The sequence below is a fragment of the Pteronotus mesoamericanus genome, unplaced genomic scaffold (genome assembly GCF_021234165.1).
Source record: "Pteronotus mesoamericanus isolate MK-2021 breed Mesoamerican mustached bat unplaced genomic scaffold, CSHL_Meso_final contig_493, whole genome shotgun sequence".
NCBI classification, from domain to species: Eukaryota; Metazoa; Chordata; class Mammalia; order Chiroptera; family Mormoopidae; genus Pteronotus; species Pteronotus mesoamericanus.
In genome coordinates, this window is record NW_026555183.1 from 238,990 (window position 1) to 253,081 (window position 14,092).

Sequence of the window (14,092 nt, forward strand, 5' to 3'; positions counted from 1 at the left end):
AAAATTCATATAACATAAACTGCAGCATAATAGCCATTTTAGCCATTTAAAAGTGTACAGTTCAGTGGTTTTTAGTACATTCCCAATGTTGTGCAATCATCACCTTTATCTCATTTCAGAACTTTCTTCATCACCGTTATACCCACTAAGTAATCACTCCCCACTCTTCCCTTCCTCAGCCCCTGGCACCCATTCATCTCCTTTCTGTCTCTGTGGATCTGTCAGTTCTGGAAGTTTCATAGGAATGGAATCATGCAGTATGTGGTGCTTGGTGTCTGGCTTCTGTGAGTCTTATTTTTAACCAACAACTCAGAGATGATGAGGAAAAAGAAGGTCCGGTGCAGAGTTTCTGCCTCTTCCCGCCCCTTGGCTGTGGGAGAGCAGGAGACCACCCGTGAGTCAGGCTCTTTCACAGTCTGGGGCAGCTGTCAACCTGCTAACAATTTGGACCACACCTTCTAGAATCTAGATGATTGCCACCAGGTGGGAGAAGAAGGGAAACTGGGAACATTGTAAAAGCAGGAATCAGAAAGGCCAGTGGAAGTCTCTCTGCTAACCTTAAGAAAGCATTTTATGGGAAGATTGGATTTGTTGCAATTTCAATTAAATGAAATTCCAGTGACATTGACCTTGAGCTGATTTTCTTCCCAGGAGTCAGAGCCGGTGGGGTTTCCAGTCCCACCTTGGGGTAACTGCCTCCTCTCCACAGGACTCTCCTCTCAAAGCCGTGCAGATGTTGTGGGTGAACTTGATTATGGACACGTTTGCCTCTCTGGCCCTGGCGACAGAGCCGCCCACTGAGTCGCTGCTGCTGCGGAAGCCGTATGGCCGAGACAAGCCCCTGATCTCCCGAACCATGATGAAGAACATCCTGGGCCATGCAGTCTATCAGCTCACCATTATCTTCACGCTGCTGTTCGTGGGTAGGTCGGCCCGGGGCACACTGCGCTGTTACTGGCCCCTCGGGCTCCAACCCGGTCTGGCGGTGGAAGACACAGATGAACACCTGGGGACCCGCTTTGCAGTGAGGCCCCTTTGGCCCTCACCTCCTGCTGTTCCTCTCTGTGTATGCCCCACCTAGGTGTCACAGGTCCCTGAGCAGCTGAGAAACCGTCCACTGCTCCACAGAGCAGGTGGCATTTCTCATTATACACCCAGACCCAGATCATTCACCCATCTGCCCACTCAGCCCATGACTGTTTCTCCAGGGGACAATGACCTGAGCACTCTGCTAGAAGGTGTGGGAGGAGGAGGGCCGGGAGAGAAAGGGCAGAGGGAGAGGGGGAGGGAGGAGGAGGGGACGGGAGGGAGAAGAAAAGGGGGTAGAGGACGGGTGGCAAAGAAGGGAAGCTGGAGGGAGGAGGGGGAAGAGAAAGGGAGAAGGGGGAAAGAAGGAGGAAGGAGAGGAAGGGTAAGGAGGAGGAGAGAGAGCATAAGGGGAGATGGAGGAGCGAAGGGAAAGAGGGAGAGGAGCAGAGGAGAAGGAGAGGAGGGGAAGGGGCAAGAGAGGGTCAGAAAGCACGAAGGAGGCAGAGGGCAGGGGAGGGGAGCAGGCGCAAGCCGGAGTGTGGGCAGCAGAGGGAAGGGCTGATGGGCTGATGGGCAGTGGCTGGGCAGAGGATGCTCAGCGTGAAAGCCATGGGGCCCCGCCACTGGCTGTGCCTACAGCCCAGATACGAAGGACACTGAGCCCTCCAGCACGCTGGCTGCTTCTTGGGAGCCTGGTGCCAGTGTCGGCTGTCCAGTCCTCTGAGTTTTCTTCTGTGTCAGGCAGGCTCCATCGAGCAGATTTCTTGATTCATATATGGGATGGTGTTGTTGGTTTGTCTGTTTGTGACCTCTATCCCTTATGGCGGGTGGCTGTCCCTATATCTGTGACCCTGGACCATGGGCGGGCCTGGGTCACCGTCACAGTACTCCAGAGCCTGGTGAGGCTCAGCTTTCAGCTCATACTCCTGGGGGCAGATTCAAAGCTCAGGGTGCAGGACTCGTGGTCGGTGGGGGGGCACCTATCAGTATCTGGAGGTCGTCTGGGAGACCTTTCTCTCATTTCCTGGGAGCAGGAGCCTCTCATGGCCTGCCCAAGGACCTAGGCTGGCTGCCTTGTCCTAGACGCAAGACAGAGGAGGGCCGGGCTGCCCTGCACCCTGTGGCCTTCCGACTCCTTCCCAGCCCACCCCCAGCTCGACCCAGTAGGCAGATGAGAAAAGATGAGCCAGGTGTCTGTCTCAACTTATTCATTCCTGCCCTCGGGTTTCAGGTTTCAGTGCCAGTCCCTCACCCCCCAGGTCCAGTACCTGACCTTGGCTTTCACCCTGTGGGGTGAGGGACTCCTTACTCTCCCCTCACAGTTGTCTCACGGAGGGGTCAGGGCTGTGCCTGGCTTGGGGCCCTGCCCCCTCACACGCCCCTCGGCTTGCAGGGGAGCTTTTCTTTGACATCGACAGTGGGAGGAATGCACCCTTGCACTCACCACCCTCGGAGCACTACACTATCATCTTCAACACCTTCGTCATGATGCAGCTCTTCAATGAAATCAATGCCCGCAAGATCCACGGCGAGCGCAATGTCTTCCATGGCATCTTTGGCAACCCCATCTTCTGCACCATCGTCCTGGGCACCTTTGCAATCCAGGTAAGGAGTGGCTCCATGCTTGGAAAAGGTGGGGGAGCAGGTGGCCATGTCCCCTGCTGCTGGCCTCTGAGTGAATCAAAGGCAGACCACACCCTGGGTCCACCTGCTGCTATCCAGAGGGTCTCAGTGGGCCTTCTCAGACCTGACCTTCTTACAGGTCCCTCTGGGTCTGCCACTGCCATTTCTAACACTTGACTCATTGGTGGGAGGCCACCATAACTCCAGAAGTTTCCTTTGGAGATGCCCTTGTCCCCAGTGCTGACACACAGACACCTCTGCCTACCACAGTGCTATGGGCAGGCTGGTCGGTCAGCTCTCCAGAAGGGGCTGAGCATTTGAACACAGGGTATATTAACAAAAAATGTGACGGATAGTGAGGCCAAAAGGCCAGAATAGTTTGTTCCTCACAGTTCTCGGAGGAGGGGGTCTGCCACGCCATGGCGAACCACCGGGAAAGCACCTGGGTCAGTCAGGAGGCTGAGGGGCAGTGGCGAACCGTGGGCAAGAAAGAGGCTTTACTGCAGTTTCTAAGGGAGGAACTGTGAGGCAGGGTGAGCAGGCTAAGGATTGGCTCGTGTGAGTGACTTCAGAGTTCTGGGGCAGAGGGCTGTCCCCGGTTGTCTGGAACCTGGCTCTGGAAGAATAGGATGGGGGATGGCGGCCTGAAGTGTGAGAGCCCAGTAGCGGAGGCGATTGGTCTGTATTTTTAAAGCTCACCACTGGGCGGCGGCCTCCTCCCAAGGAGGAGGCAATGAGGAAGCAGGAGGCTCAGGCAAGGCCACCCGGGCACAGTTGCCCGGGCGTGTCACCAGGGTGTCCAGAACAAGGTATGTCCAGCATATGCACGCAGGGTAGATGTTAAGCATCAAGTTTACAGAAGCTGGAAATGTGGCTGATCTGCTAAGTCCATCTGCCTGGGAGAACCAACAGCCCCTGTGAGTCTCAGAACAGGGCGGCAGGGCCACCCTGGAGGGCAAGACGGGCCACATGCTGGAGGAGGAGGGTGGTATCAGTAGGTGTGTCGGCTGCACCCGCCTCCCTCCCGCCCCTCTCCTGCAGATTGTCATCGTCCAGTTTGGTGGGAAGCCCTTCAGCTGCTCCCCCCTGTCCACGGAGCAGTGGCTCTGGTGCCTGTTTGTTGGCGTCGGGGAGCTGGTTTGGGGACAGGTGAGTGTCTGCCTCATCAGCTTTCGTAGTCCTGCCCCCTTCCTGTCTGCTCTGCAAGTGCTGGTGCTGAGCTCAAGGCCAGGGAACCGCGGGCAGCCCAGGGACCCCTGCCCCAGCTCCCCGCTCCAGAGCCTCCGAGCCCAAGCCTGGGAAAACATGCAGCATGTTCGGGTGGGTGGCACACACAGGAAGACTCGGGCCTGGGACATGCCACGACTCAGGTGCAAGGCCACAAGTGACAGTGTCAGCAGAGGGAAGGCAAAGGGCCATGGCTCAGATGTCACAGGGCCTTGGCAAAACCAGCCATCACTCTTCTTTTCATGATGGGACCTGAAAATCATTTCTTAAAACCGGGTGCCTTGGAAAGTGCCCCGAAATTTGAAAACAAACAACATTCTGCTAAAGCCTCCATGGCAAAGAGGAAATCTCCAGGGAAATGAGGAAATACTTTGAGCTGATGGAAAGCGAAACTCTGACACCTCAAGCTCTGTGGGCTGTACTTAAAGCCGTACTCAGAGGGGAGTTCACACACCCAGGGGTGAAGTCAGGAAGAAAGAGCCTGGGTGCTGGGGCTGCTCAGAGCACAGGAGGATCCAGCCCAGGCCTCTGAGAGCATTTCCCCCAAGAGCTAGAGCACTGGTAAGGGTGCTGGGTCCAGGATCCACCTTGTCCTATGTGTTACTCACCTCAGGCTGCCACAGCAAATACCACAGACTGGACGGCATAACAGCAGAGGGTATTCTCCAACAGCTCTAGACGCTGCAAGTTCAAGATCAAGCATACTTATGGCGGGTCCAGGAGAGACCAGGCGCAAGCTTCCCGGCCCCCTGCGCGTGCAGTCGTGCGGCCAGCACAGTGTCTCTCAGCAGCGATGTGTGACGACACGCACAGAGTGCTGCCACCGGGGGAGCTCCCCTGAGCAGTGGTGTCCAGGGACTCCCTGGGGGTCGGCCCTGCAGGCCGGGAGCACCCACGTGGCTGACCTCGGTCACTCAGTCTCCAGTCCCTGGAGGTCAAGCTCCTGTGCTCGGTCCAAGCGCCCATCGGAAAGCACTCTGTCAGCATTGACTATGAGGCAGGGCCTTTGGCCCAAGCAAACCAAGACCTTCTCATTAGGCAGGACTGCCAGGGACCTAGAGGTCCTCTCCCAAGGGCTACAGGCCAAGGCCAGAGCTCCCTCTGGTAAGGCAAATCCCTTAGTTCACATGCTATGTGGGAAAGTTGCACCAGATGCTCCCCTGGCCCTCTGGCTGGCTGAGGGGCTACAAGGAGGAGCCATAGGCATGCATACTGGGGTGCTGCAGCCCACCCCCACTTCCCGGCCTAGGGCCCTGGCATGAAGCCATATCACTGCTCCCTCTCTGGAAAATACTCCACACTTAGCTCCCCAGGGACTGCTTTGGGTCTGCTCTGTTTGATTAAACATGGGAAACAAAGCCCTCCAGAGGAAAAAGGCTGGCTCTCCCTCTGGAGAATGGATTTGGCACCATGCAAAAGCAGGCCAGGCCTGCAGCCTCAGGGACAAGGAAGGGGTGTCCAGTCCCAACTGTGGGGAGACACAGACACCGGCTCGGCCATTGTCAGAGGGAGATGAGCAGTCTGGGTCCCTTCTGGGCCCCAGCAGAGCTCCCACCCTGAACAGCCCAGCACTGCTCTGATGGCCGCCTCTGCCTGTTGTCCCTTGCCTCCGGCCCCCCCAGGTCATTGCCACCATTCCCACCAGCCAGCTCAAGTGCCTGAAGGAAGCAGGGCACGGGCCCGGGAAGGACGAGATGACCGACGAGGAGCTGGCCGAGGGGGAGGAAGAGATTGACCACGCTGAGCGAGAGCTCCGCAGAGGCCAGATCCTCTGGTTCCGGGGCCTCAACCGGATCCAGACACAGGTAAGCTGCCATGCCACAAGCTTACTCCGGCTTTTGTGCCTCAAGAGAGTGGCAAGCAAACAAAAGGCAGAGTGGGGCGAGATGAGCCTGAGACTGACAGGGAAACCCTTTGGTCTCGCGGCCACGATCATAAGGGCAGTTGCTAGTATCCCTATGCCATCCGCAGACGTACCTACCAGCAGCTGTGGCACTGAGATCACCTGCCCCTGACACCTCCCTTAGAGCCCAGGTGGCCCTCCCCATAGCAGGAACAGGAGTCAGCTACAGGTGTGTGCTGTGACCAGTGGCTGTCTCTCTGGGGGCTCCAAGGAGCTGCTGGGTCTCCCTGTATTTGGAAGAAGCTGTCCCAGGTCACGGAAAAGGGACATGCTGAGGATGACCTAGATGCCCATTTCAAGTAACCCTTGGCGAGCTCACTGTTCTTTGGTCCTTTTTGTTCACACTACTCTACAAATACCAGGGCTGCAGTCCTCTATAAAGTCACACAGCCACAATGATTGCCCAGCCGCGGCCATTTGCCAAAGATTGATGAGAGCCTGCCTGGCAGAGCCAGCCCTGCTCTCTGTCCCCAACTCTTCCCAGCCAGCCTCCTTGCCAGAATGTTCCATACTCGCTGTCTCTCCGTGGTTTTCCCACACACTCACGTGTGATCCCATCGCAGCCTAGCCTCTGCCCTCAGCGTCCCAGAGGTTCTTGTCAAGGTCCGCAAGGCATCCTCCCGGTTCTCAGGGTCAGGCTGTTCCTTCTTCCTTCCTGCTTTGAAGCTTTTCCCAGAGCCCTTCCAGAAGTGCTGCATCCCTGCTCTCCCTGGCAACTTGCTGTCCCCTCTCCACTTCACTCTGTGTTCCCGCCTGGTACCCTTGCCTCCCACTGAGACATCGGCCTACCTTGCTATGGCCCTCATGTGTTGAAAACCCCATGGACCCAGGGGCATTGGACCCAGTGGGGAAGGAAGGAGAAGTGGGTTAGAGCTGCCCCACCTGTGGGGGATCCCACCTGACCCTCAGCCCTTAGCACTCAGCCCCATTGAGTCACCTGCAGCCCCCTTTCGTTCAGTTTCTCCTTCAGCCCCTGCCTGCCTGCTCCACTAGGCCCCATGGACGCTGGTCTCTTCTGGGCCAGCTCCTGGTGCCCGTCACTCACCACCTCTTCCTCTGCCCAGCCAAGAACCCCAGAGCGCCACACTCACACCAAGATGCCTCACAGCACCCACGCTGGGTAAGGCCAGACCACAGGCCCTGCAGCCCCCAGCTCACCTCCTCCCAGCACTCCCCACCAGCTCCTGACCGGTGACTCCAGAGCCCCAGAGGCATCCCAAACCCTCTTCTGGTCTCCCTGCACACATGGTGCATTGGCATGGCTCATCAGCTCAGCTCTGCCTCCTCGAATGCAAGTCCTCAATCCTACTGCCACCCTGGACCCCAGAAACCTCCTCTCAGCTTAACCAGTCCCTGCCGCTTCTGTGCTTCCTGCTGCCTCACCTCCAGTCCAGGACCCCCAGCCTGACGGCTCCTGGCCTAGCTCCAACGGCATCTCCTCCCAAGCTCCTGAGGGTCCTACCAGAAAGAAGGATACCATCTGACCTGGCTTGGCCTTTCTCCAGAGTCTGTTTAGGTAACTTCCTGCCTTGGCCTAGGCCCTTTGGCCCAGGGCACGACCTGAGACACATCTCTCCCTGATGTCTGCCCTCCAGCCTGTCACAGACTCCTACACGCTCATCCCAGAGAACCTTCCATGCAACATGCCCGAAGTACCCTTCCTCGGCAGCCTGTGCCTGCACCACCCCAGGTCCATTGCTACCTCCCAGTGCACACGGCTCCTGCACAATCCCTGGGCGGCTCATGGGGCTCAGCCTCAGGCACTCTTCTTCTCTTCCCCAGGCTTCAGCCTCAACTCTGTCCACGAGCTCCCAGCCTCCTGCCTGCTCTGCCAGCCTTTGCTCAGCTCGGCCCCTCCGAAGCCACTCTCCGTACCTTTGCACATGTAGCCTCTCTCCCTGTCCTAAGGGTGAAATCCAGGGTCCAGACAGTGCCCTTCAAGCCCCCGCCCCTTAGTGTCACCCCACACACTCTGTGCCCCCGTAACCCCTGCTGCCTTTCCAGATGTGCGCTCTGCTTACCTGCTTTGCTGTGCCTCCATACTGGCCACTGTCTGGGCCCCAGGCCTTCCCAGCTCCCGCTGTGTCCCCTCGGGGCCCCTCCTCATCCTGTAGCAGCTCACCCAAAGGCCACTGCCTTGTGAAGCCTTCTCAGAGTCCACTCCCTTCCACCACCATGGACCCCCGTGGACCCTCATAGACCGTTGGCAAACACGGTTATGGCAGTTATTTCTCCCCATGACCAGCCATTCGTGCACCCAGTCCAGGGTGCTGAAATCAGTGAGGAGCAGAATACCTCAGGGAACTTTCCAAAGCTGCAGAGTCCAGGACCGCCCCCCGAGCTTGGGATCCTTTAGGGCTGGGTGGGGTGGCACCAAAGAACTCCATGTTTAAGGACCTCCCCAGGGGCCCAAGGGGCTTCTGCAGTGGAGAAGCAGGGGGCCAGGTCTCTGGCTCATTCCTCTTGGTGTGCTGAGCACCTAAGCCCATGTGGCCAGGGAAGACTCTTTTAGGTCTGGCAGAACACTGAGTGCCTGGCAGAATAACGGGAGTAGCCTTTGCAGCCAGATGTCTAGGTCTCCTCATTGCCTTCTGGCCACTTAACTGTGAGCTCCTACCCACCCTGTCCTGGCCCCAGATGGGCTCTTGTATGTCTGTCATGCAGAGCCTGAAACTGGCATGAGCCTTGGCAGGGCGGGTGGTGGGAGGGAGAGCAGCAGCCCCATTTTGCTTTCATCAGTGAACCTAAGATGGTGAGGCCGCAGCCCTGACCTGATCTGAAGCATCTCAGGGGAGATCGGTCATGCCCCGGCCACCTGCGGGTCTGTGTCTCCTGTGTGCCTGTGGGCCCTGGGGCCCGCCACTGCTGCCAGACTACAAGAGCGGGTCCCCGCAGTAGAAGTCTTGGACTTCCGGGTTGTTCCAACTGCCAGTGTCCATATAGACGCTGGCTAGTCAGGTCCCTCCTTTACACAAGAAGAAATGGGCTCAGAGAGAAGGGACTTAACCGAAGTCACCCAGTGAGAGTGTGGGCCTGCTGAGGCCCATGTCTCCATCCACAATCCTCTCGCGTACTCCATGCCCTCTCCACAGAGCCGCTCATTCCTCCGTGAGATCTTGACTTTGTCACATCAGATTCACCACGCTTCTCAACAATGCTGAACCAGTTGATACTTTAGCTCACTTCTTAACAGTATCTGTTCTTTTTTATTCAAAATACCTGCTTGAAAAACAGAAATAAGTCCCCCCAGGTTGTATGCACACACCAAGCAAAGAGAAATATTTCTCTAGGCAGTTGGCCCTAGATTTCTGGATTTTGTGAACTACAGAATTGCTCCCCAGATTTCAGAGGCCAGCACAACTTTTTATGTTGCTAAGTGAAGGCATTTCTAACCTGCTACTTGCTCTCCAAATCTTTTCATACTAACTTATGAATACATCAGATCATTAGGATGCCATTCCATGATTTTTAAAAAAAAAAAAAGTCCTTGAAATCCAGAACATGGGGCTTTTCAGAGTGCTCATGATGCGGTGTATTTCACATTCTATTATGAACCAATGAGAAGCTTCAGCAGCAACTGGGCTTCCAGGAATGGAGGATGGATGACAATTCTGCGGTATTTTGACTGATGCCATCAATCCATCAAGATACCACAGGGAGAGGCCAAGTCAGAGGCAGCAAAGACATCTTTCCCTTTCCTCGTCACCTTTGCCACAGCAAGAGTCCTTCTTGAGACAGACTTATCTCCATAGCTTCAGGAACATCTGCTCATTCTAGAGAGGAGACACGGCCCCCTCCAAAGAGACATTATGGGATGGGTCACCTTCCTTCCATGTGCTCAGGCACACTCAGCACTATGCCAGCCCCCACCCCATGCAGGCTCAATATGCCTTCCTCACAGGCGTCAGCCCTGGTCATGAAGTTGCCCTGCTCAAGAGACAGGTGTACTGGGCAGAAGGGGGCCTCAGCAGCCGAATACAGGACAATAAACCTTTTCTGTAGCATGCCCAAGGGTTGAATGATGGGCATGGTCATTTTGGTTGGGGTAGGGGGACTCTGAGCACTCAAACTGCCTTCTTCTAAGAAGCTTTGCCCCATGTCAAATATCCCGCTGAACCTGGTGGCCACCTCATAGCCACTGCAGGGCTTGAGGGTGGGACAGGTCCTTGGGCCCAAAGTGGGTAGACGGTGAGCTCCGGGCTCCAGAAATACATACTTGCTTTGCTGTTCGCATCATCCAATGAGCTATAGAGCACTTTCCGGAAATCAGATCTACCTTCTAAGACACCAAATATTCCCTCCCACCCCCACACTGAGGGCATTCCCAAAGACATGGCCAAAAGGGCACCACACTGGGCTGGCCTCCCAGAAGCTAGGCACATGGTCTCACAATGGCAGGATATTCACTGTGGCCGCTCAGATGCAGTTCCTTAGAACCCCACACCTGGGTCTGATCCTCCCTTAGGCCCCTATACCAGCCCAAGGCCAGGTCAAGAACTCCAAAGACACTATGACTCCCAGCAAGTTCACCCACGTGGTTCTCATTTTCTGAAGACCCACTGCCCTTTTGACTCCTAGGAAGCTTAAAGGGTAGAGGACAAAGCAAAAAGCCAAGTCTGTTCCCCCGGGTCCAGGCTCTATGCTCTCCCTCCCATCATGCCTGTGGCTTCCTCTCTCTCTTTTTAAATCCATTCTTCCACGGAGGCCTCCCCTGGCTGCTCTTCAATCATCTGGATGAGCCATAGAAAGAGAGCAATGGCCGCACCTCCCAGCGGGGTAGGGCAGGTTGGCAGGATGAGGTGCCATGTAAATGAAGGAGAGGCCCAGGGAGGGGCCCCTTTCCCCCTGCTGTGCAATCAAGGGGTGCTGCCGCAGGGAGCCTCATTTCTAATAGAAGCATGTCATATCCCTCAGGTTTGTTGGGGCGTAAAAAAAAAGGTTGAAAACCACTGACCTAGGATAACAAAGTATTGCCAGACACAGGTATTTATTGACGAGTGGCTTGCCATGAGCTTACCATGAATGCAAATGACTGTCGATGTTTGCAGTGTGCCTGGTTGTTAACCACCTGCCCTCCCAGTCTTCTGAGCACTAATCATTTTGCTCAGCAAAACCTCTCTTGGTGGATGACACGGAGGCGAGCCTGGGCCACGGTCACGGCCCCACCAGGGAGCTGGGCGACATAGATGAGGCTTCGCTGTCATGATATGTGCCCAGTGTGGTCCCTGTCCTCGCCCAGCCCCACCCCCGTGCGGTAGCCGGTACAACAGTGCAAGCCAAACTTTATCTCATTTTCTCTCCCACAGATGGAGGTAGTGAGTACCTTCAAGAGAAGCGGTTCATTTCAGGGTGCTGTGCGCCGGCGGTCTTCGGTCCTCAGCCAGCTCCATGACGTAACCAATCTTTCTACCCCTACTCACGTAATTCTCTCTGCTGCCAATCCCACCAGTGCCGCTGGGAGTGAGTCTTGAGCCCCTTTTCTCTCATAAATGGCATCTCTGGGGGGAGAAAAAAGCCTCCCCAACTCTTCCTTCTCTTTTTTCCAGTCTTGCATCCTCCGCTCACCGTGGCTTTTCCGTTCTTTCTTTATTGCCCTGTCCAGTCCTTCCCGCCCAGACGGTGTATCTCTCCAAAGCCATATTCTCTTAGAAATGTACTGAATCCATGGCACTGCTGGACCTTCTGTCCTTTTCTTTGTTTGGTTTTTTGGTTTTCATTTAGTGCTCCTTCTGTCATTGGTTTTCTTTTCTTGAGCTTGTCTGCCTTTGCCGATGGTTCTTCATGAACTTGGGCTGCTTCTGGTGGTGTCTGGCATCAGGGTGGGACCTTGGTCGGTGTTCGGTGGGGCAGTGGAAGGGAGGCAAGCAGGCTCAGGGCCACCTTCCAGGGCTGGAGGGGAAGGCAAGTGCCTTTTTGGCATTATTTGCAGCAGAAGAATCCAGCCCACCTATTTGGGACTAAAGTGTCAGCTTCCAGAAGTCTCCTTGAGGCGGTTTTCAAAGACACTAGGCCTGATGTGAGCTTCAGGAAGCCACTGTCACATGCTCCCAGGTGGGCTTGGTGGTGGTCAGCTGCTCCTGCTCAGGTGCTACCTGCCCCGTAGGCCCTGGTCCTGAGCCCCACTGGGTGGTAGAGGTGTCCGAGGGACCGTGAGCTGGAGCCTTCCTCACGCCCCAAGCCTGCACTCTGCTGCATCTCCACGTGTTGTCCCCAAAGCACCTTCACTCTTTCCAAACAGGCCTTGGCGCTGGAAGGTCTTCACCCGATCTGGCCCACCCTTTCTACTCCTTCCTTTGAGAAGCTGGGAGATACGAATTCCCTTCCCGACTTCTCCAATGAAAAGTTCCTGCCATGTCCGTCATATTTCAAAGAGAATCCAGGAGCTGTCCTAAAGAGATAGAAACTTCCCTAATTACATCTTTTCACGAAGACAAAGGGCAAGCCACTAGACCACAGAACCCCCCAGCCCAGGGAACAGCGTGGGCGCCCCCTGCTCCCACCCAGCGCAGCCTGCTTCTTGTAACAAACTTAAGATTTCAAAAACCAAACAGTAAACCTTCGAGTATGAGCCCACAGCCCCTGCCAGGATGATTCGATGCTACCTCTTTCCTTTCCTTCCAGTGAGACCCGGGAGCTCTCACCTCCGTGAACACACCACTTCCCCACAGACGGGAGTCGTTAACCACGCTGTTTCCCCCACCAGACCCTGGGATTTTCTTTTGCTTGATTTCATCTCTTTTCCTTTTTTCTTTTGTCTCGTCTTGTCCTTTTCCTTTTCTTTTCTTCTTTTTTTTAGGAACTGGTGAGAGGTCCCAGTGGGGGGCGTCCCTCCTCTTGCTAAAGCTGTCATTTCAGGCCACTCTGCCCTTTAAGGAAGGGATGTGAGCCGCACCAGTCCCCGCCGGGCCACCTTGTCCCCTTCGGAAACAGTGCGCGCGCGCGCACACACACACCCCTTCTCCAAACCACAGGCCACAACCACCTCCATCTCCCTCTCATGCTCCCTGGGCTACCCACCAGGGCCACAGCTATTGGCTGACAGACATCACAGGTGAATTGGAATGCTCTGGCCTTGGCCCGGAGGGACCTTGCCACCAATCTACCCAGAGAGGTCTACAGGAAGGAGGCTCAGCCACAGTCAGTTAAGGGCAGAAATGGTGCGCAGCCTCCTAGAAGCGCCTCGACCAAGCCCCCGCTGGGCCGCAGCACCTTCCTTCCTGGGAACATGGGGACAAGAGGGGGCATGGGTCTGTGTGAGGGGCACATGCTGACCTGCCCCTGTCCCTCCCTCCCCCTTGACTTCCTCCACATGTTTCTTTGCCATCTCTCTCTGCACTTTCTGTCTCTGTCCATCTGCCTGTCTGTTGACTTGAGAGGAAGGCAGCCAGCACAGACCCCACTCCACACGGCCCTCAGGCTCTCTCCATAGCTCTGGCCTTCTTCCACTCCTGAGTCAGCCCAGGCCTCCCCTCCTAGTGACGCCTGCTGGCTCGTGGCTGCCTCTGAATTCCTCCGGCTTTCTCTCTGGGGGCAGCCTCTCTCTCTCCTCTCTTCCTCGGCTCCTAGTACTTTCCTTCCTTCTGCAGCCACCTGTCCCCCACCCCGACCCTGCCTTCCTACTTCCAGGATCCCAGCAATGCCATCTCTCCCAGTGCTTACAAGCCACTCCAGGGGGACCTAACTACCACCTGGCCAGAAGAAGGGCCACTGTCCCTCCCACACCATGTGCTGCTGGGCAAGGAGCAGGTGGCAAGGCCCCCGTGAGAATGTGAGCACCTTCTAAGGAGGGCGCTGGTGTGACAGCAAGGGAGTCCCGATGTCCCGACTCATAAGGGTCGGCCTAAAAGGCTCACCCCCGTTAAGCGGTGGCACCTCACTAAGGACCCTGCTGTGGAGAAAGATGCTGGTTGGAGGACCAGGCAACACCAGGGGACGCACCGGCTTCCGGAAGCCACCAACCCAAACTGCTTCCCGCCCTCATCGCCATGTGGCAGATTGGTTTGGAACTCTGAACCGGCCCCCCAGTCTGAGCTGCAAGGACCCCAAGAAATCACCAAACCCAGCACCCTCATCAGGGGAAGGCCTAACAGAGTGGGGGCTAGCCCCAGGCCTTCACCCTCTCTTAGAACTTGCCAGAAGGAAGGCAGAGGGTGCTGGCCACAGCAGAGTTCCCAGCCTAGCTGAGAGGCAGCATTTTAGGAGGTACAGTAGCCATGGGTCACAAGGTCGCCTAAGGAAAACTCCACCTCTTCCTTGCCCACCTCCCAGCCAGTCTGCACTTATCCCGCGTGCTGAGGCAAGCCTCTCCAG

General features: G+C 56.2%; 1 protein-coding gene across 4 annotated transcripts in view; it reads left to right on the plus strand.

The window, feature by feature from the left end:
• The window catches only part of ATP2B3 (ATPase plasma membrane Ca2+ transporting 3), a 50,945-nt gene that overhangs the window by 25,557 nt on the left and 11,296 nt on the right, over positions 1–14,092 (plus strand). Inside the window, exons 16-20 of one of the 4 annotated variants that reach the window (XM_054578139.1) lie at positions 710–923; positions 2,423–2,634; positions 3,694–3,801; positions 5,502–5,684; positions 11,089–11,202. In XM_054578139.1, the coding sequence (XP_054434114.1) occupies positions 710–923; positions 2,423–2,634; positions 3,694–3,801; positions 5,502–5,684; positions 11,089–11,202 (831 nt within the window). Of the gene's footprint in view, positions 1–709; positions 924–2,422; positions 2,635–3,693; positions 3,802–5,501; positions 5,685–11,088; positions 11,243–14,092 lie in introns of all 4 variants that reach the window. The other 3 variants (XM_054578136.1, XM_054578138.1, XM_054578137.1) reach the window with 3 other exon arrangements.